General features: G+C 37.0%; 1 protein-coding gene across 3 annotated transcripts in view; it reads right to left on the bottom strand.

Moving 5' to 3' along the window:
- LOC131051307 (uncharacterized) overlaps positions 1-22,292 on the bottom strand; it is a 153,812-nt gene that overhangs the window by 95,718 nt on the left and 35,802 nt on the right. For all 3 annotated transcript variants that reach the window (XM_057985761.2, XM_057985762.2, XM_057985763.2), the window contains exons 3-4: positions 1,016-1,084; positions 704-733 (exon numbers count right to left, since the gene is read on the bottom strand). In XM_057985761.2, the coding sequence (XP_057841744.2) occupies positions 704-733; positions 1,016-1,084 (99 nt within the window). The remainder of the gene's footprint in view (positions 1-703; positions 734-1,015; positions 1,085-22,292) is intronic.

A 22,292-nucleotide genomic window follows, 5' to 3' on the forward strand; every position in this document is an offset into this window, starting at 1 on the left:
TTAAAGGGGGCAAACTTGAAGGCTTGATGCTTATGAAAGTGCAGTCTTGTGGAAGACCTTATCAGCCCTAAGTGCAGACATCTTCAAGTACTTGAGATAAGTGTTGCAATCATTATATGAATATAATCCATAATCAGATCTGAGGATCTTTTCTGGCTGGGTTTTTCCTCCTAGGAGGTTTTCCCAGGGTAATTGTGTTTTGTTCTTATTCGTTCATTTCTATGCTATGCCTAGATCTAGAAATCTCTAAATTTTAACAGCAAACAAATTAATTACAAACTAAATTCTGATTTCTAAGTTTTACATTAATTTGAAAGTATAAAATTCAACACCCTTGAGACCATTTTTTCTAGATCATCTTTGAGGCGGGAACTCACAACCCCTATTTATTGTCATTATTAAATATACTTTTGTTCATAATTTTGGATGTACAGTTCATAAGAATGTTAACACGTCATTGGTGAATTCCAACAACCCTAAAACACTCAAAGAAAATATATGACAATCTCTATTGATTGCATGAGATGTAAAAAATTGAGCAATATGTTCCAACCATTAATTGAATTGTACAAGTAGGCCAATATTACTAGTTTAATGAAAAATGATAATGTAAGTACAAGCATCTTCATTCCATTCAATAAACTTGTACTATAGAGCATAAAGAAATGTATACAATAAAAATAAATATGATGCAAAAGCATACCTGTATATTCTCATGCACGGAAGCAATTATCTGTAGTTTAAGAACAAAGAGTTATATGTCTAGTAAAAAATTCCATCATAAAAATCTCATAAGCTCTAAATTGTTAATTTTTTTACATTTTTCTAGATCAGCACAGTCAAATAGAAACTGAAATCATGATGTCATTGCCTGCAAAATTGTCTATAAAAAAGTATTGTAAGATATTTGCTTAGAGAAAAAGAAACACTTCTCTATCAAAACATATAATAGTAAATCAAAAATTTTAATACTTTAGATTCTTTCTCAACAGTTCAGGTAGCATGCACAATTCACCTTCAAATAAAGCTGGTAAAGCGTTTCTTGATAGGACTGTTTGAATGATGAGACAATCTTCAGGAAATCCTACAATAACACAAATGTATGAAAGAAAAAAACATTCAGTCTATTAGCACATGATATCATAGAGATACACTAAAAACAACTGAACTTGTTCACTAAAAACAACTGAACTTGTTCAATAGCATGCAAGATTAGGCACTCTAATATCTATAACCAACAGCACTTGACTCACATTAATGCTCTGCTACAAGAATGATCAAAAACTTCATGGCAATCTTTGACGCAAGTAAACATGGAACACAAGTAAAATCACTATGCTTCAAGAGAAAGGTAGCTCGGTTAAAGCTTCCTACACAATATGCGTATTAATATTCTACAATGTGTAACACTTTATATTACTCTTGGCCAATTATCATTAAACAAGGCTGAGTGACCCAAGAACACGTCTCAGCCCTTCTATTTCCCATGTTAAGATAAATAAATGCATCATATTTCAAATGTTGTGCCTTTAAAGTCATACGCTACTATGCTATTCTCCATTCCTCAATTCAGCAAGGCCAACCTGGTGATTGAATGGGATTCCTTCTAATAATCTTACAAATTAATTCCTATTTGAAACCACTATGTAGCATGGACATTAATGCAACGTGTGTAGACACTGACACAGAGTGGATGGACGTGTCTATCTTACCATTCCTATATGTCAAATGCAGTTAAGACTATGTATGTGCTTTGAATGTTTCGTCTTATGTAAATACTTTCAAGAGATAAGGCAAACTAGCAAGACTCAAAACAATAGGTCAAACATTCCTATTTGAAACCACCATGTACCATGGGTATTAATGTAACATGTATAGACACCAACACAAAGTGGATGGAAGTGTCTATCTTACCATGCTTCATGTTAAGTGTAGTAAAGAATATCTTTGTGCTATGATTGTTTCAACTTGTGTAATCAAAATACTTTAAAGTGATAACGCAAACTAGCAAGACTCAAAAAAATAGCTCAAACAAGTGTTGTATGGTGACTAGTCTATGCCATTGCAATATATTTGAAAATTAATTTATTTGATTAACTTATGGGTTAGTACTTTGGTAAAGCTATACATTTTAGCACTTACATTTTATAATTCAATCGTTACTAGTGTTTCAACAAATAAGGATGTCCCAAAGACTTGAGGGAAGCTGCAATTGATATGGCTACAACCATGTAGAAGTCCCAAAGACATCTCCCTTATTGGGGATGTTGAGGGAAATTAGGAAATCCTCGAGCGTTCAAGAAAACTCCCCAAAGCCTCGATGGTCAGACATCCCTTGCACCAAAAACACCCAAAAATCAATTTATTTTTTAAAATCATATTTTCTTGATGTTCATGCCCCCAACCCTAACCCTAATAGTTTATGGGCCCCAAACACACCCTAAGCACTCCAAAAATATCTATAAATACACATTACACTCTCACTCCAAATCACTATCAAAACATGCAAGCATTGAGGAAGGCTACAAGTGCAACAATTGCATAACAAGAGTGAGTGCATGCAAAATAACAAGAGTGAGAGCATTAGCAAGAGGGAGAGCAAGTGCTAAGTGTTCAAGTTTCAACACATTCATCAAGATAGAATACCTCAAGCCTTCAAGGTAAGCCATGACCTTTCATCTTTTGTGATTTAAATTTTTTATTTTAATTGTCTTTTGTTTTGTGATAACAGTGATTATGTGATAGCTTATGTTTTGTTTCAATTAAATATACAATAAATTGTTCAAAAAATCAATACAATTAAAAAATTAAAAAATTAGGTGTGTGGAACTGTTTTTTCACAGAAAAATGGGAGTTAGACAACCTTGAAAACAGCATTTTGGGATTTAAGTATTAACTTTGCATTTATTACAATATTCCTTTGAGTTATAAATTTATTTTGACATTTTTTTTTTAATGCTTATATGAAAATTTGTATAAATAGCTGATTAATAAGGGTCAAATTTGGATTTCATCTTTTGCATATCATTTGCTTATATGCTTCATGTGACCTAAAATTAGAAAAACAAAAACGAAATCCTAGTTTGATGATGATTGAAGAACAAGGATTCATTTTTGTGTATCCTAAGATCCTTTGCTTCTATGTGCGACCTAAAGTTAAGAAAAAAATAAAAAGAAAATCCTTGTGTCTTCTGCCCATGCATAACAACATATATAAGGTTTAAAACTTAATCTGTAGATTTTCATTTCTTGCAATGTAATTGTGAGTTCTTAAAAGCATGAGTGATGAAAAGGATCAATAAGAGACTATGGGGGTTGAATCTGAGACTTTGAGTACAAATGTGAGGGGAGTGGAGCAACTGATTCTATTAGGAATGCACATGTTAATTGCCCTTCCAAGTTACTAAAAGAATTTGTCAAGGGTCCCTTGAAAAAAAGTCCCCTTGCAAAACCTAGGGCAAAATGGGGCACTAGGCTATGGAAATGTCATTATTGTCAACTTAAGTTTCAAGGCAGCATCGCAAAAGCCAATGCACACCTTCTTCATGTTTGATGCAAAAATGTGAATGTATGTGGCAAATTGTCACTCAAACAAAGGGCTGAAATAAATAGATTGTGGAGTTGTGGTGAAGACAAAACACTAACAGCTTCTACTCTATCACTGAGAGATCCTGCTACTAGTACCAGAGATTTCCAAGAGCCACAATTCTTGCGTTTCCATACAGTTTAGAGACTACAAAACCTAAGAAAAAATGTGAAATGATAAGTAATACTAATTTTGCGAACACAAGCAACTTATTCAATATGCAAAATAAGGATGAGGTGGATGATGCCATTGGCAAATTCTTCTTTGCCAATGGCATTCCATTCCATGTGACTCACTCTCCTTATAACAAGAAAAATGGGGCAAAGATAATAAGAGCAAGACCATAAGAACTATTCCAAGATTGATATTCTATTAGAGAAAACTATTTGCCAATGGCATACCATTCCATGTGACTCACTCTCCTTATTACAAGGAAGTTGTGGTAAAGATAATAAGAACAATTCTGAGATTAATATACTAATGGAAAAAATGAAGGCCACCTAGCTCACATGTGGATACAATATCGTAATGGATGGGTAAATGAACATCAATCATCCACTCATCAACACCATGCTCGCATGTACAAAGGGCCCTTACTTCCTTAAGGCTATCAATCGTTCACATCACTACAAGGATGCTGAATTTTAGTTACAAACCCTTAAAGATGTCATTGACGAGTTTGGGCCAAAGAATGTTGTAATATCCCCTACTGTTATATGACTGAAAGTGTAGGGAATATTAACAAACAGTTGTCTGATAACTGTTGTTCTAGTTTTCAGACTGAATAACTTGCGCGTTATGCAGTTTTAGACAGCTAGTATAACTCTACATGTTATGCAACTTTCCTTAGTTTTTGGCTTCTTTGAACATATGAATGCAATGCAATGAATCAAGAATAGATTTGACAACTAATAATGCATACAAACATCACATGTAGCTGGTTGACATTTTGTCAAACACTTTCCACGCATTCTAGTTAACCAACGTGCACCTACAGCAGCTGGGAATTATGACAAACACTTGGTGTGTAAACTGGAATGCGACTTAAAACATAACAATGTGAACATTACATCAAATAGTTACCATGCAACCTATCCCTCCATTATTGAGATGCAATTCAATTACAATGATGCTATTGATAGGAGCAGCCAAGACTATTGGCCTTACAATGATTTCACAATGCTACACAAGTCTGATATAAAATGATCATCTACAGCAACCTCTGTACGGTCTGATATAACAATTCATTTCTCAGAAAATAACACTACAATGCATGAAGTGAGTATGAAACAACCTGATTTTGAAGCCTCCCCAATCGATGAAGAGTTGGCAACATTAACTCATGCAATCCCTTCAGTCAAGTGTGAAACACTTGTGTAGATTTCACCAAATTGCCAAAGTACTGTAGCATTTACTGTTCACAACATATTTGATTTGCAAATGGTTAACTCTTAATCTTCCACAATCTTCAGATCTGCAAACATATAATCTTAGTACCCTCAAATAATCTTTGTATTTTCTCACCAATTTGCACAAATTTGACTGCTGGTTATAGCCAACTCAAAAGCAACCCTTAGAAGATATTTCACCACCTCAGGTAGCTGTCACAATGAAGTAGCTACGCACTCCAATGCCAAAAAGCTCTGTAAACTTGTAGAAACCCTTGGTCTCTCCAAATCCCAATGCTCTCCAATATCAAGTTGAAAGAAATAACAATCACATAATGAATTCGATTTAGCTTGAAGACTCTTATATTCTCCAAATGGTTCGATTTCCAATAAATCAATTTAAATTAAATTTAAAATGTTATTTTCATTTAGACTTCGAAAATCTTTTAATTTTCTCATTAATAATGGAACCGATAATTAATTGTATTAATAGCCCCTTTCGATTATGACTTGACCCTTAAGTGAAATTATAAAGTTAAATTATAACTTTAAAATAAGCCAATTAATGATTTAATATTAATTTGGCCACTAAAATCTTAATAACTCCCAAAATACTTAACATTTTGATGTCGTCTGAAATGGGAGTCCATCTTGCTTTTCCCCATGTGACCAAATGCTCTTTCTAAAAATAGTAATGTCCCCTCTCAATCAATTTTTGGTTTACTATAAATAGTAAGTATGGCAAATGTATAGCAAATGAAGTCCAAATGACACCAAATGCAAGCCAAACCAAAGCATATTGAATCTTGGAGAAGATGAGAACCTCTATTGACCAAATCTCTGCCTCAGAATACCCTCTGTCCACACTCATTAGCCTACGAGGGTCAGAATGATAGGCTAATCATCCAAAAAACTGTCTTGTAAAAAGGGGACATTACAGTCTGCCCCTCCTGAAATTGTTTGTCCCCAAGCAATCTCGACTACAAATAAACTCAACCTGGATCCCAAGTGAAGACCTGTGCAATGTCCCTACTGTCACCCAGCTCCTCCTGTAACACTGGCACATTAAGCTGAACCTGCTAAATCAACTCATCCTCGCCATCAGGTGTCACTGGAGTAAGAGTCTCAAGTGGAAGCAACTCAAAACACAGATCTTGTTTACTTCCAAACTTGGCACAAAATATTTTGTCACACAAACTGTCCATCACATGTGCCACTGAACCGTGCATCTGAAATAAATCATGTACATGAGGATCAAATGTGAAACTCTATGCACTCCTCACCATGTACACTGCTGAAAACTCCTCCGCGAGTCCTGTCAGAAATCCCGAAGCACTACTAGGATTCCAAACACTACGATCAATGCTCACCTCAGAACTGGGGTCGAAAGAGTGGTCAACATCTAACTCAAAAAGAGGATTATCATAACACATTGTAGCATCTGCCTCAAATAAGGGATTGTTCACAAACTGAACAACACCTTCATGCTGATCCATATCATACCACTTTGAACCCGGTGCAGCATATTCTTCTATGCTGCTCTCAAAAGATGCACTCATCCCATTTGTATCTACATCACTCACCTCATGATAAGCAACATCATTCGTGCTATCATCAGTGCACACATCAACAACAAGTGTTCCAATGTTGTGTACCTCTTGAGATAGCTCGAATGACATGTTAGACATTGATGATCAACCAATACCAATGCTCATGTCCCCTATCCATATAGATGTGTTCACATCGGTCAAACAATCCTCAGAACCATCACCATTAGGCGAATTTTCTGATTTATTTTCCATGGTCTGATTTGAAAAATCAGACTTGTTGTGGCATGACTCCTCCAAACACAATGCATTAATAGTACCCGAATCCTGAGTATATTCAGTTGACAACTCTATAGAACCATCAATCTCATGTGTAATAAGTGATGTCTCATGTTGATCCAAAGGAACCTTACTACTGCCATGAAAATCAAAACTGTTGTCATACCTTTGTGTCATGTTTTCAGCATCTCTAAGTGGCCGATCCATGTTTGCATTCTCTTCCACTTTGTGATCAACCTGAAGGCTCAAGGGTGCAATATGTGATTCCTTTTGATTCAAACTCTCACATGTCGGAAGTGAGATTGTAAACATCGTCTCATCTTCTTTAGGACTCCCACATGATGATGGATTTTCTCTTTTCCCATGATCACTCGTAGGCTGAGAATCATTTTGAAGCATTTCCTTTCTTTATGACTTCCCAAATATTCTTAGAAATCCCTTTTTTGTTTCAGGATCACTCAACAAATCATACAAGTCCTGCATCAAATCAATAGTGGATATCTTGAAGGCCATCTTTCTCTCTGTTTCAAATATAAGAGACTTCCCCAACAGGATGGCTAGAAACCGCTCTGATACCACAATAATATCCCTTGTTGTTATATGACTGAAAGTGTAGGGAATATTAACAAACAATTGTATGATAACCTGTTGTTCTAGTTTTCAAACTGAATAACTTGCGTGTTACGCAGTTTTAGACAGCTAGTATAGCTCTGCGTGTTATGCAGCTTTAGTTAGTTTTTGGCTTCTTTGAACATATGAATGCAATGCAATGAATCAAGAATAGATTTGCCAACTAATAATGCAAACAAACATTAAATGTAGCTGGTTGACATTTGTCAAACACTTTCCACGCATTCTAGTTAACCAACGTGCACCTACATCAACTGGGAATTATGGCAAACACTTGGTGTGTAAACTGGAATGCGATTTGAAACATATCAATATGAACATTACATCAAATAGTTACCATGCTACCTGTCCCTCCATTATTGAGATGCAATTCAATTACAATGATGGTAATGATATGAGCAGCCAAGACTATTGGCCTTACAATGATTTCACAATGCTACACAAGTTTGATATAAAATGATCATCTACAGCAGCCTCCGTAAGGTCTGATATAACAATTCATTGCTCAGAAAATAACACTACAGTGCATGAAGTGACTATGAAAGAACCTGATCTTGAAGCCTCCCCAATCGATGAAGAGCTGGCAACATTAACTCATGCAATCCCTTCAGTCAGCTGTTAAACCCTTGTGTAGAATTCACCAAATTGCCAAAGTACTGTAGCGTTTGCTGTTCACACCACTGTAGCAGCCCAACATAAATTTTGATTTGCAAATGACTAACTCTTAATCTTCCACAATCTTCAAATCTGCAAACATATAATCTTGGACCCCTCAAACAATCTTCGTATTTTCTCATCAATTTGCACAAATTTGAGTGTTGTTACAGCCAACTCAAAAGCAACCCTTGGAAGCTATTTCACCACCTCAGGTAGCTGTCACAATGAAGTAGCTACGTACTCCAATGCCAAAAAGCTCTGAAAACTTGCAGAAACCCTTGGTCTCTCCAAATCCCAATGCTCTCCAATATCAAGGTGAAAGAAATAACAGTCACATAATGAGTTCGATTTAGCTTGAAGACTCTTATATTCTCCACAGATTTCAATTTCCAACAAAGCAATTTAAATAACATTTAGAATGTTATTTTCTTTTAGACTTAGGAAATCTTTTAATTTCTCATTAATAATGGACCTCATAATTAATTGTATTAATGGCCCCTTTTGATGATGAGTTGACCCTTTACTTAAGTGAAATTATAAAGGTAAATTATAACTTTATAATAAGCCATTTAATGATTAAATTTTAATTTGGCCACTAAAATCTTAATGACTCCCAAAATACTTAACATTTTGATTTATCGTCTGAAACGGGAGTCCATCCTGCTTTTCCCCATGTGACCAAATACACTTTCTAAAAATAGAAACGTCCCCTCTTAATCAACTTCTGGTTTACTATAAATAGTATGGAAAATGTATAGCAAATGAAGTCCAAATGACGCCAAACGAAAGTCAAACCAAAGCATATTGAATCCTAGAGAAGATGAGAACCTTTGTTGACCAAATCTTTGCCTCAGAAGACCCTCTGTCCACACTCATTATCCTACGAGGGTCAGAATGATAGGCTAATCATCCAAAAATCCATGTCTGCTAAAAAGGGGACATTACAAATGTGGTGCAAATAGTGATAGACGTAGTATATATGTGCAAAGTTGCGAAGAAGTTGTTGAGGTGGCCTACAAGCATATTTAGTGGACTCGTTGTGTGCATGCCACGGATAAAATACTCAAGGTGTAATATCGTCAATTGCGCAATCTTAGGAAATACAAAATTGTACAAATATATGCAAGCTGAAAAGATAATTAATACCCAATGTAGATGCCAAACCCTACTAAAATTGGTGTTCACCAGCAACATGGCAATCTTGCAAAACTCTTCTCAATCAAAATACACAACTACACACAATGGATCCAATATCCCACAAGCTCATATGAATTTCAAAACCCTTAAGTGATGAAAATATGACAAGGTACTAGCAGATCTAATGTACAACAGCTGGTAAAATGCATGAAACCCTCAAATACACTTTCATGTGAATCAAAGATTATTTGTGAAGGCAGATTAGACCTTTATAACAGAAAATAACTAATAACAAACAACTATTACACCAGAAATTCAAATCTGAATTGAGGCACCAAAGTACCAAACTAATACGATGCTAAACATTTATCAGAAAAATGCCCTTGAACAGCCATTTATGAAGGCATCTTTTATTTATTTCATCAAACAAATTCACTTACAAAACCGTCAATTTGGCACTAACTTGTACAAAACCGTCAATTTGGCACTAACTTGTACAGCATTGGCTAGAAGGCACTGAAGCAAGTCTAAAACCTTCCTCAAATGGCCACATATGTCCATTGAGAACAGATCTAGGAGATAAACCGTAGAAATCAACATGATAAAGATGGTAGGTGGCAGCAATATTGTAACATCCCATCAAAAATAAGCAACAACTTCAGGTCAACATGGTATGACAACTCGAAACATGATGTTTAATGACTGAAAATGCCCACAAACAACAACAATATCTGAAACCTGTTCAAACTCAACAAATCTAACCCTTTTACACTATGGCAGCATTGTAGCAACTGAAAATGGCTTCAAAATAAATCTCCAACAAATCAGCACAGTTTTGATCCCAAATGGAATCACCTCTAATGGATAAGAAGATTTTCATCCTCAAATTCAAATAAAAGAATCAAAAGGATTTTCATTTTCTAGATCTTCCAAACCAAGGGTTTGTTGAGACATGGACCAGCTAGGATTCGAACCTAGGACCTTCCATACTCTGCTGGAGTGCTCTACCACTGAGCTACTGGCCCCTCTTGGACCAGTCCATCGTCGGTCCGGGTGTGGCTTAATTCCAACACCAACACCCCCCTTAAGCCACACCTCTCATGTGCTTGGGGCTCCTAGCCTGGACCTGGCTCTGATACCATGTTGAGACATGGACAAGCTAGGGCTCGAACCAAGGACCTTCCCTACGCTGCTGGAGTGCTCTACCACTGAGCTACTGGCCCCTCTTGGACCAGTCCATCGTCGGTCCGAGTGTGGCTTTGAGCAATGCCTTTCTTTTATAGTTTCCTTTTGAGCCCTCTATTTGAATTTACTTTTCCCCTACAAGTATTTAAATTACTTTTTTAATCACAAAAGACACTCCTTTGTGTTAAGTTTTATGATCAGATTAGATAGAAGATAATTCAAACACAATTGCACAGAATATACCCTAGGAAAACTTTCCTCTTGAAGGTGAAAAACCCAACAACAAATGTCTTGTAATATATTAGCAAGATGTCTTTACAAATGCTTCACACTTTGAAACTATATGATCAAATTGATTCACTCTAGATCGCAGTAGAACCCAAACTTCCAAAGAAATGTATATAGTATAAGTTCAATCTGCCTTATGAATACGGCCTGTTGAGGAAGGAATCGGACTGTTGAAGATGAACACAAGATGCTGAAGGATGATATACACGATCTCTTGAAGAATATATTCGTCGATCTTCTTGTTGTATGAATGTGATTGATTGCCAAGGAAGGGAGACATGATCTACCTTTATATCCTCGGTGGTAACTCTTCCCCCAAGGGTTGGCACCCTTCAAATGAACATGTCTCCATATGATGCATTGTGTTCTTTTACTAAGGGAGGCGGACTTTTAAGCCAGCTCATTATGTAATAATTACATTATTTTATATAGCCAAATCATATTTTCTCTTAATTGACATTTTAATTGTCCCTTTTATTAAATCGGTAATGAATAAATCTTTGTAAATTGATCTATAAAATGTCTAAGGCCAATATGCCAATTAGACATTTAGATTAGCTATGTCGGCCCATAGAAGGAATCCGACCAAAGCTATAAACATCAACACTCCCTCTTAAATAGGGAGGAATCCTTCTTGATATGTGAGACACATAGTAACATCCACCATGGCTACTCCCAGAGGGTGGGTCCATCATGGCTACTCCCATGTATCAAATTGCAAATGAACACAAGTGCTCATCACCGAATCACTCAACATGATGTCGCCATCTCATCATGACGTTCACCATGGCTACTCCCAAAGGGTGAATGAACACAAGCGCTAAGTCATGGAGTCTCTCACATGACATCCACAATGGCTACTCCCAGAGGGTGGAACAAGGGCTTTCACCTCAAACTTCTCTCTCACAAAGAAGAATGCATTAAACAAGGGCTTGCACCTCAAACTTCTCTCACAGAGAAGAATGCATTATAGTACATCTCAAGAAACTACTAATGCTGAGACTCCCTCTCAGCAAGTGCTTCATTCTGCACACTCTAAGTTTGTCTCGAAAATGCACAAACTTCACTTTGGCAAGAGGCTTGGTGAGAATGTTAGGTGTTTCTTCCTCAATACAAATGTATCTCAACCAAACAGCATTCCTCTATACCATATCTCTGATGTAGTGGTATTGGATCTCAACATGTTTTGTTATGTCATGAAACACTGGATTGACAGATAGCTTCACAAAGCTTTGGTTATCACAATGAATAACTGTAGGCTCCAACGATTGTCCAAACAATCCTACAAGGAGCTTCTAAAGCCACACTGCTTCGCGAGTTGCCACACATGCTGCAATGTATTCTACCTCTGCGATGCTCAGTGCCACTGAAGACTGCTTCCTACTAAACAAGGAAATTGTAACAGATCCGAAACTGAAACAACAGCCAGAGGTGCTCTTCCAATCAGTAACACTCCTTGCCCAATCAGAATCAAAATAGCCTTGCAAATTTAGGTCCACACTGGAAGAATATTTCAAGCCATATCCAATTGTGCGACGCAAGTATCTCAAGATATGCTTGGCTGCAACTAGATGTATCTGTCTTGGTTCACAAATGAACTGACTAAGTGCACTCACAGCATAGCGAATATCTGGTCTAGTGTTAACTAGATACACCAAGGATCCAATCAACTACCTGTACATCGTAGGATCCACAAGATCTGAACTAGCTAAAGATTCCCTCAATTTCTTCAAGTTAGTTTCCATCGATGTAAACATAGACTTGCAGTCTAACATTCCAAATCTCTTCAAGATGTCAATGGTGTATTTTCCTTGACTCGGGATAATCTCATTAGGTCTCTGCAATACTTCCAAACCTAGAAAGAAATGCATGAGGCCTAAGTCCTTCATGTCAAATTCTGAAGTCAGCTTCTTACATCTAAGGATGAAATGGTCTTCCCTAGTAAGAAATAAGTCATCAACATATAGCACCAAGATTAAAACTTCACCATTGAATACCTTGAAGTAAAGATTCGGATCAACATCATTCTTGCAAAAAACCCAAACTCACCAAGTATTTGTCAATTCTTTCATACCATGCACGAGGAGCCTACTTAAGACCATGTAATGCTTTCTTCAATTTGCATACATGAGACTCTTTCCCATGAATCAAAAACCCTTCAGGTTGTTCTATGTAGACCGCATCCTCAAACACACCATTGAGAAAAGTAGTCTTCACATCATTCTGATGTAGCTTCCATCCTTTAGTTGTTCCAATGGCAATGATGGTCTCGATGGAAGTATAGCGAGCAACAGGAGAAAACGTTTCTTCATAGTCTATTCCTTCTTTCTAAGAGAAACCACGAGCCACAACTCTATCCTTGTACTTCTCAATGTTTCCATCAGTTGCATGCTTAATATTGTATAGCCATTTGGAAGATACCACTAACTTTCCTTCAAGTCTAGGTACAATATCCCAAACATCATTCTTAATTATGGATTGATATTCTTCATCCATAGCATCTTTCCATACTTGTTGTTTTGAGGCTTCCTCAACACTGGAAAGTTCAGTCTCAATAAGATTACACATCAATGTAACATAGCTAGAGAATCTATGTGGTCTTTCACTTTCTCTGAATGTGCCTCTAGGAGCCGTGAACTTTTCTGCCTCTTGCATAGTGTTCCTTGCCCAAAGAGGTCTCTTTCGATTCACAACAATATCTCTAGGCCCATCAGTAGGATCCAAAGGTTCAATTGGATCATCATCTTCTACAGGTTCAGTGGACTCCCTCTGAATCTCAGGAGTATGATCAATGTCCATGTCTTGAGGAGCCTCATGATCCTCATCAACTATCTCAATGCATGAACCTTAGATTTTCTGAATGCAACATCTTCTTCAAATGTAACATCTCTGCTCACTTCTATTTGCTTCTGACCGAGAATGTAAATTCGGTAGGCTTTAGAGGTTTCACTGTAGCCCACAAACATTCCTCTCTTGCCAGAAGGTTCCAACTTGGTTCTTTTGTCTTTGGGTATATAAACATACACAGGACAACAAAAGATCCTCAAGTGGCTGACATCAAGCTTAAACACTGAAAAGGCTTCTTCTGGAGTCATATTCTGCAATATCTGATGAGGACATTTATTCTAAACATACCCTGTTGTTCTAGAAGCTTCTACCATATTAATCAGAATGTACAAGATCTAAAATTTATTTTGCCCTACATTCATTGCTATGAAATGGATTCTTAATATTTTTGCCTATAGCACAACCTTTACAAGTACCATCATGTACATGACTAAGTTTAGGAATACCTTTAACCATCTTCTCCAATGATGGAAGAGCCCTGAAATGTAGATGCCCAAGTCTTCTATGCCATAGTTCGCTGGAACTGGAAGAGTCATGTAGAAGAGCTTGAACTGGATGAGTGGAAAGCTTATACAAACTCTCATGTCGATTCCCGATCACACGAGCAGTCTTGATGCTGAAGTTCTTTGGCCATGCAAGAACTCTCCCTTCTGAAAAGCTATTTGATAACCTTTATCCTCCAAGGCTGAAATGGACACAAGATTTCTCTTGATTCCTAGCATGAATAGGACATCACTAGATGAAGAGAAATTCCAGATTCTAGATTGAGTGATGTAGCACCAAATCCCTTCACTGAATATCGTGCATCATCTCCAATGATCACTTGGAGATTAGACTCCCTTTCTACCAAATCCGAAAGATGTTCTCAATAGCCTGTGATGTGTCGAGAAGCTCCACTATCAATTAGCCAAGTGTCACTATCCCTGGGAACATTACCTCATAAGGCAGATATGAAGAGGAATCCATTGGAGTTGTCTTCAACTTCCTTTTGAGTTGAGACTTCATTAATGTTCGCCATTTGTTGCTTAGGTCTTGTTAAACAATCCCTTGCATAGTGACCAAACTTGTCACACCTAAAGCACTGATGTGAGAGAGATCCTTCTTCTTCTTCTTTGAATCAAATGCAGAATCTGATCTTTGATCTCTATTCCTCTTGAAGTTGCCCTTCTTCCAATTTCTTCCTTTCTTGGAGTATTGAGTGGCAAGAACATGAGTGTCTTCGTTTTGAGAACATTTGAAAATTCCCCTGGCATCCAATCTAGATTCTTCTTGAATGCAATCTGCACGAAGACAATCAAACTTAGGCAATTTGGATCTCCCACTTATACTTTGAATAAATGGCTCCCAAGAATCAAGAAGGCCATTCAATAACAACATGACAAGGTCTTTATCAACCACTAGATCTCCAATAGTGCTTAGTTAATCCCTCAGTTCAGAGATCTTCATCAAGAATGACATGACAGATTCTCCTTTCACCATCTTGACTTGATGAAGTTGTTGCCTCAATGCAAGAGCCCTACTTGTCTTGTTAATCTCATATAGGCCTTCCAAGGTCTTGAACATATCTCTTGCAGTTGTCATCTTAGAAATGAGAGGCACTAAATGATCTCTCACGAAGTCGATCAATACCTTTTTCACTTTTATGGCATTCTTCTTGAATTGAAGTCTCTCCTCTTGGTCTTCTGGCTCTGATAGGTCCTTTTCCTCCACAAACTGAAGAAGATCATTTTCTTCAAGTGCAATAAGCACTCTAAACTTCCACGAGTGAAGTTTGATGCGCCTTCAAGTCTATCCTCAACTTTAAGGTTGTTCACCATTTTCGAGGCTTTGATGTTCTGTTGTGACGTTTTCACACATCACCCCATTGCAAATGGGGACCCCCTACTTTTTAGGCCCTCTCGGTTTTTTGGTTTTGGTTTTCGTGTCTTTTCGTGGCGGTCTCATCAATCCTCTCAGTTTGCAAGTGTTTGGAGGTCAGTTTGATCAAGTCTGTAGCTTGTTTGAGCAAATTTGGCTAAGTTTGGATCTTGTTTTGTCTGTTTTAGGGTTTTGACCTTCGGACTTGAATTTGAGGCATTTACTTTAGGGGTTTGGAAAAACTAAGCATTGCATTGGAATCTAATGCCCTCTAAGGAACCCGCACTTGAAATTTGAGAGAATTCTTAGCAACTTTCTATTTTTAGAAAGTTCCTATATTTTAGGGATTTCACTGCCTCTCGGAATGTCTTCATTTCACCAAAAATCAAACTTAATATTTTTAGTAAGTGTCATCTTGCCCCAGTTTGCTCTAATTTTGTTGTTTTGAAATACTTACTATTTACAGTAAATCTATTTGTGGCAAATTCTCAACTGGCAAGGATGTCGACACTGAAGACGGAACATTCTTGAACATTTCTGAATCCGGAAAGTTTGAAAAGCAAGCTAAGTGAACAAAAAATGGTTATGGATGCCCATTCCAAAAGTGGAAAGCTAGAAATTCCTAAGGTAATGAAATCATGCATATTTGGAAGATGGCGTTGAATGGAGATCAGGGACGAAAAGCAAGAAAATCCAAAATTCCATGACCATGTGGAAATGGCGCTCAAGATAGAGACAGAGCGCCAGAATTGGGTTGTGGAGGAATTTTCCTTCACACCCAAAATTCCTTCTCCATGTGTTTTTAGCGCTCAAGGAGAGCAATGGGCGTTAAATTGGGGTCATGGAGGAAATTCCTCCACACTAGCATTTTAGCGCCCAAGTTGGAAGGAAGAGCGCCGGAAAGTGGGTATCAATGAATTCCATCCTCAAGCAAGAATTCCTCCTCATGGTAATTTTCATGGCCAAACATGTTGTGGAGCGTTGGGGAGAGGTTAGGATAGAATTCCTTCTGGACATGAATTCCTCCATGACATGAAATCCACGCCCATGCTTAGTAGATAAGGAATTCTAGGAAAGGTGAAAAATTGACTAGGTGTTGGAAATTGCTTCCTTCAGGACAGAATTGGCTAAGTGTTGGAAATTCCTTGCTTCAGGACAGAATTCCAAGAAAGGTGAAAATTTGGCTAAGTGTTGAAAATTCCTTCTTTCAAGACAGAATTCCAAGCAACGAAGAAATCACACCCAAGGATGAATTGAAGATAAAATTTCTAAGGCACGGAAGGAATCAAGAGTGAACTGAACAAGAAATTTCCCCTCGCGAAAAAATTTGAAAAATCCATTTTCGAACATCCAAATCATCTGAATTGCAAAATGATGACAAATTTGGACTCGTGAGAGAATTATCTCTCTCCGGGATCCGGGTCCTAAATTTTAGGAATTGTGGAAAATTGATGAAAAAGCTTCCTTGGAACAATATGAACTCAAAAAACACAAAAAATTCCTTCAAGGAACAAATTTCCAAAATTTCTTCTCTAGTTCCGAAATGTTCCTAAGGTTGGAAACAAAACGTGAAAATCAAGGTTCAAAAAGAAAACTTCAAGAATTCAAAAAAATTCCTTCCTTGGGGAAGAAATACACCCAAGGTGAAGAATTCCAAGAAAATGGAAAAATTGACTAAGAGTTGGAAATTCCTTCCTTCGGGACAGAATTCTTGGAAAATGTGAATTTTTTCTAAGGCATGAAGGAATTCCTTCCTCAAGGGTAAAGTAGAATCAAGGTCAGAATGATGTTAAGGAGGAATTTTTCCTCCACATCAAAATTACTTCACCATGGAGAAAATGTGCTCCAGGAAAGGAATGGGCACCAAATGAAGGTAAGGAAGGAATTTTCCTTCCAAGATGAAATTTCTTCCTAGCAAAATTCTGCCCTAAGACATGGAAGGGCACCAAAGTGGATGTTGCATGGAAAAATGTTGAAGTTAGGAATTCCTTGCCTTGGGGAGAATTGCGCCTTAGGAAGGTACCACGGTGCCAAAACTTGATGGTCATGGAAAGCTTCAAAATCAAAAAATTCCTTCCTAGTGCGGAATCATTACCCAAGTCCAAAGGTAGGTGCCTAAGTCAAGGTATGAAGGAAAAGCATGGAAAGGATGAATTTCCTCTATCAAAGACAAAATTCCAAGCCCAGTTAGGAAGTTGAAAATCTTCTAAGGCATGGAAATAATGAAATTCCTTCACCAAGCTAAATTCCACGTTCCACACCTAAGTTTGAAAGTCTAGGATGGAAATTTCCAAGGCAAAGGAGAATTTTGAGGGTCAAGGAGGAATGGAAATGTAGGAAATCCCCTCGGGAATAATTTTGAAAAATCCTATTTTTAGACACGAAATCTTATCAAAATTCGAAAATTTTCGCAGATTTGGACTCGTGGGGGACTTCTCTCTCCTGGACCTGAGTCCTAAATTTTAGGAAAGTTCCTAAAAAAAATAGGAGGTGGTTGAAAAGTGTTGAAAATCTCCTCCAAGATGTGAAAAGGTCAAAACTTCAAGAAATTTCTTCATGGACCAAATTTTTCTCTCCTGAAGTTTTCTCTCTCTAGGGGTTTCTCGCCAAGTGGCAGCAAGGTCAACACATGAAGAATTAATGGAGCATCTTTCGCATGTAGCCGTCACATTATGGTAGATTCCTTTTGCATGCAATTGTCGCATGTGGAAATGATGGTGCATTTATGGCATGATGGGGTGATTTGTGCATATGGAACATTCTGTGCATGTGGGCGAATTGGTAAAAATGGTGCATTTACTGCACAAATGGATGCTATTTTGGGTATTTTGAATTAATTGTATAAGGGCATGATGGGTTATTAATTGGAGATTCCCACCTTGTTGCATCATGTGTGGGGAATCTTTTAGGGAAAACCCTAATTAGGTTTGCATGTGGTCAAGTCCAGAGCCATATAAAGGGGTGACCCCTCTCATTTGTAAAGGGAGGAGGCTTGTATGAAATTGTTGCGATAAGTTTTGAGATAATAACAGTGAAACATTGTTCTCTAATGGTGTCCACTTAAGTTATTTTTTCAAAACTTACATGGTTTCACCTTCCTCACTTAGAGTAGAATTTTATTTTCTCAATTATTGGTATAGTGCTTTGATTTCAATGGAAAATGTAATGGTGCTTGATGAATTTCCATGGAGTTGATAGTTTGAACTTCCTGCAATCTTAGCATGCAATCGCTTTTTGATCAAGAGAGAGTGAAGTGACCATTAGGCAACTTTATTCTGTGTTAGGCGTTGTCATAAAAAACATGTCAACATGTTCCTTCTTAAAAGTGAGGTGAAAGAGAACTTCGTTGTTATAGGGAAATCTAATCACGGTCTACTTCACCGTGGCTCTGATACCATGTTAAGTTTTATGATCAGATTAGATAGAAGGTAATTCAAACACAATTGCACAAAATATACCCTGGGAAAACCTTCCTCTTGAAGGTGAAAAACCTAGCAACAAATGTCTTGTAATATATTAGCAAGAAGTCTTTACAAATGCTTCACACTTTGAAGCTATATGATCAAATTGATTCACTCTAGATCGCAGTGCAACCCAAACTTCCAAAGAAATGTTCATAGTATAAGTTTGATCTGCCTTATGAATACGACTTGCTGAGGAAGGAATCGAACTGTTGAAGATGAACATGAGATGCTAAAGGATGGTATACATGATCTGCTGAAGGATATATCCTTTGATCTACTTATTGTATGAAAGTGATTGATTGCCAAGGAACGGAGATATGATCTCCCTTTATATCCGTCAGTGGTAACTCTTCCCCCAAGGGTCGGCACCCTTCAAATGAACACGTCTCCATATTATGCATTGTGTTCTTTCACTAAGGGTGGCAGACTTTTAAGTCGACTCGTTATGTAATAATTACATTATTTTATATAAGCAAATTGTATTTGCTTAATTGACATTTTAATTGTCCCTTTTATTAAATCGATATTAATAAATGTTTGTAAATTGATCTATAAAATGCCCAAGGCCAATAGGCCAATTAGACATTTAGATTACCTATGCCGGCCCATAGAAGGAATCCGACCAAAGCTATAAACATTAACACTTTGAATTATATTTTGAATTAAGTGTTAAAAACACTTTTAAATATTACATAAACCCTATAATAATATTTAAGTTGCCCTTTTGAGAAAAAAGAGATTGAACCCACTTAAAATAATATTATTATTTCCCTTATTTCATCCCTTAGTTATGGGAAATAAAGAATAGGCTACGGGTCCTCAATTAATTCTTTTAGTTCTCAAAAGGGGACACGACACAAGGACGCTAACAAAATCGATTGAATCGAAGAGGTAGTTAATGATGTTAGAGATGTGTAGATGTTTATTTGGAACCAACACACTTCATATGCACTTTTCAAGACCTTCTCAAATGACTTTTTGAAACCTATGGAAACTAGATATGCATTGTAAATTGTTCTCTTGGAGAATGAATGAATGTTTTTAATCACGTCCACGAGGCCAAGTAGCCTGTGGGACCCACAGATAGCCAACGATGAAACTTGTATATCCAAAACCCAGCACCTTTATTTCCTTTTCTTTCTGCATCTTCGATCTTCTACTGTGTAAGTTGACCAAAAAATTTGCAACACTTATTATCTTCTTTTCTTCGAACTGTTGATTTCCCCAGGTTTTATTGGATGTATTTTAATGTATATATCTGATTCAATCTGATACTTGCATTCTTGGAATTCTATGTGTTCTCAAATTGAATAACATTATGCTATATATATTCCTTTGGAGAGGCATGTCCTTGAACGGACATGTCTCCTTTAATTATAATAATTTAATCAATATTATAATGTTTCATCAATCAATTATTAATTTAGAATAATATAATAGATTAATATTGAATATTAAATTTTATATGATTAATAATAGTATAATAATATATTATTATTAATCAACATATATTATATGTATTCTAAATGATCATTCGACTGAAGCCACAAACATTAACACTCCCTCTTAGCTAGGGAGGATGATCAAACATAATGTGTAGTGATATCCCATGTCAACACTTATGGCCCTCACCATAGCTACAAAAAACATAATTAACACTCCCTCTTAGCTAGGGAAGATAAAATCAATGCAAATGCATTAAGTCTAGATTAATTATGGAATAGAGAAAATATTATCTCACTATGATATCAGGAAGTATGGTATAAACAAGAATATCAAGGCACATGATATTCACCATAACTCAAAAATATCATCTCATTTTATTGGGAGTATTTGCATCAACCATATGATGCTCATCATAGGGGACCATAGTCTCAAGGTGTGAATTTGCCTCCGTTGGCGATTCTATTCACAAGCTCTTGCGTGGATTGCCTCTGTCAGCAATTCTATCCGTAAGCTCTTGTGTGGATTGCCTCAGTCGACCATTCTATCCATGAGCTCTCACGTGGATTGCCTCAGTCGACGATTCTATCCACAAGCTCTTACGTGGATTGCCTCAGTCGACGATTCTATCCATGAGCTCTCACGTGGATTGCCTCAGTCGGCGATTCTATCCACAAGCTCTTATGTGGATTGCCTTAGCCGACGATTCTATCCATGAGCTCTCACGTGGATTGCCTCAGTCGGCAATTCTATCCACAAGCTCTTAAGTGGATTGCCTCAGTTGGCGATTCTATCCATGAGCTCTCACGTGGATTGCCTCAGTCGGCGATTCTATCCACAAGCTCTTAAGTGGATTGCATCAGTCGGCGATTCTATCCACAAGCTCTTACGCGGATTGCCTCAGTCGGCGATTCTATCCACGAGCTCTCATGTGGATTGCCTCTATCGGCGATTCTATCCACAAGCTCAAGTTATTGTAAGATCGTCACCTTCGAATAACCTCAAAAATACAAGTGGAAATCATTTGGAAGTCGTCACTTCCTTATGATTTACACAGGGCCCATAAGGCATTAAATGATTTCATTACTATAATAATCAATTGAATCAAGTTTTACCTCATAAGTGTTTCACCTTCAATAGTGAAAATCCCTCTCAATCACTATGATCGAAATTGTCACAAGTTGACTAAACCATCTGCTCCCTCTAAAGCTCAAGTTCTTGTATCAACCTCTTGTCCTCTTTTGAAATGTCAAACTCCCTCTGCATCTAGTCTCAATCATCAATTCGTTTATAAGCATCAATTTATTTCTCCCTTTAATTCAATTTTATTGTGCTTTCGTCCTTAAGTTTAAAACATTTCCTTTCATAAGGTGAGCCCATATAATAAATATCACCCATGAATCATCTCTCATCATAATTCCCTTTGAATGATGTAGAACATTTTCATAATTTTGATCAACACTTTCATTATGATCTGCCACACACAGTCGTTAATAACTTTTGCAATTTACCAAATTTATCCAATCTCTTTGGTGAGATGTTAGAAAATCTAATTACAAACATTTCCTCCAAGTTATAGAGAGATCCAACGGTTAAAACAAAAGTTATGACATTTTTCCCAAAACTGCTAACCCTAGGTAGGGTTTCAAATGACCTGCACCAAAGTCGTCATATCTTGCACAAAACTGAATCAAATTTGATGAGATAAACATATTTGAAAACTAGAAACATAGATCTTTCCATCCATATATTATAGTCCTCATTTTGAGGCCAACCAAGGGCCGTACAATGGCATATTTCAGACTAAAAATTCTAAAAAAACTGAATTCTCCAACCCTCTCCAACCTCCAAATTAAACTTCACAGGCCTGAGCTCTGATACCATGTTGATTTTCCCAAGTTTTATTGGATGTATTTTAATGTATATATCTGATTCAATCTGATACTTGCATTCTTGGAATTCTATGTGTTCTCAAATTGAATAA

Source organism: Cryptomeria japonica, chromosome 9 (genome assembly GCF_030272615.1).
Source record: "Cryptomeria japonica chromosome 9, Sugi_1.0, whole genome shotgun sequence".
NCBI lineage: Eukaryota > Viridiplantae > Streptophyta > Pinopsida > Cupressales > Cupressaceae > Cryptomeria > Cryptomeria japonica.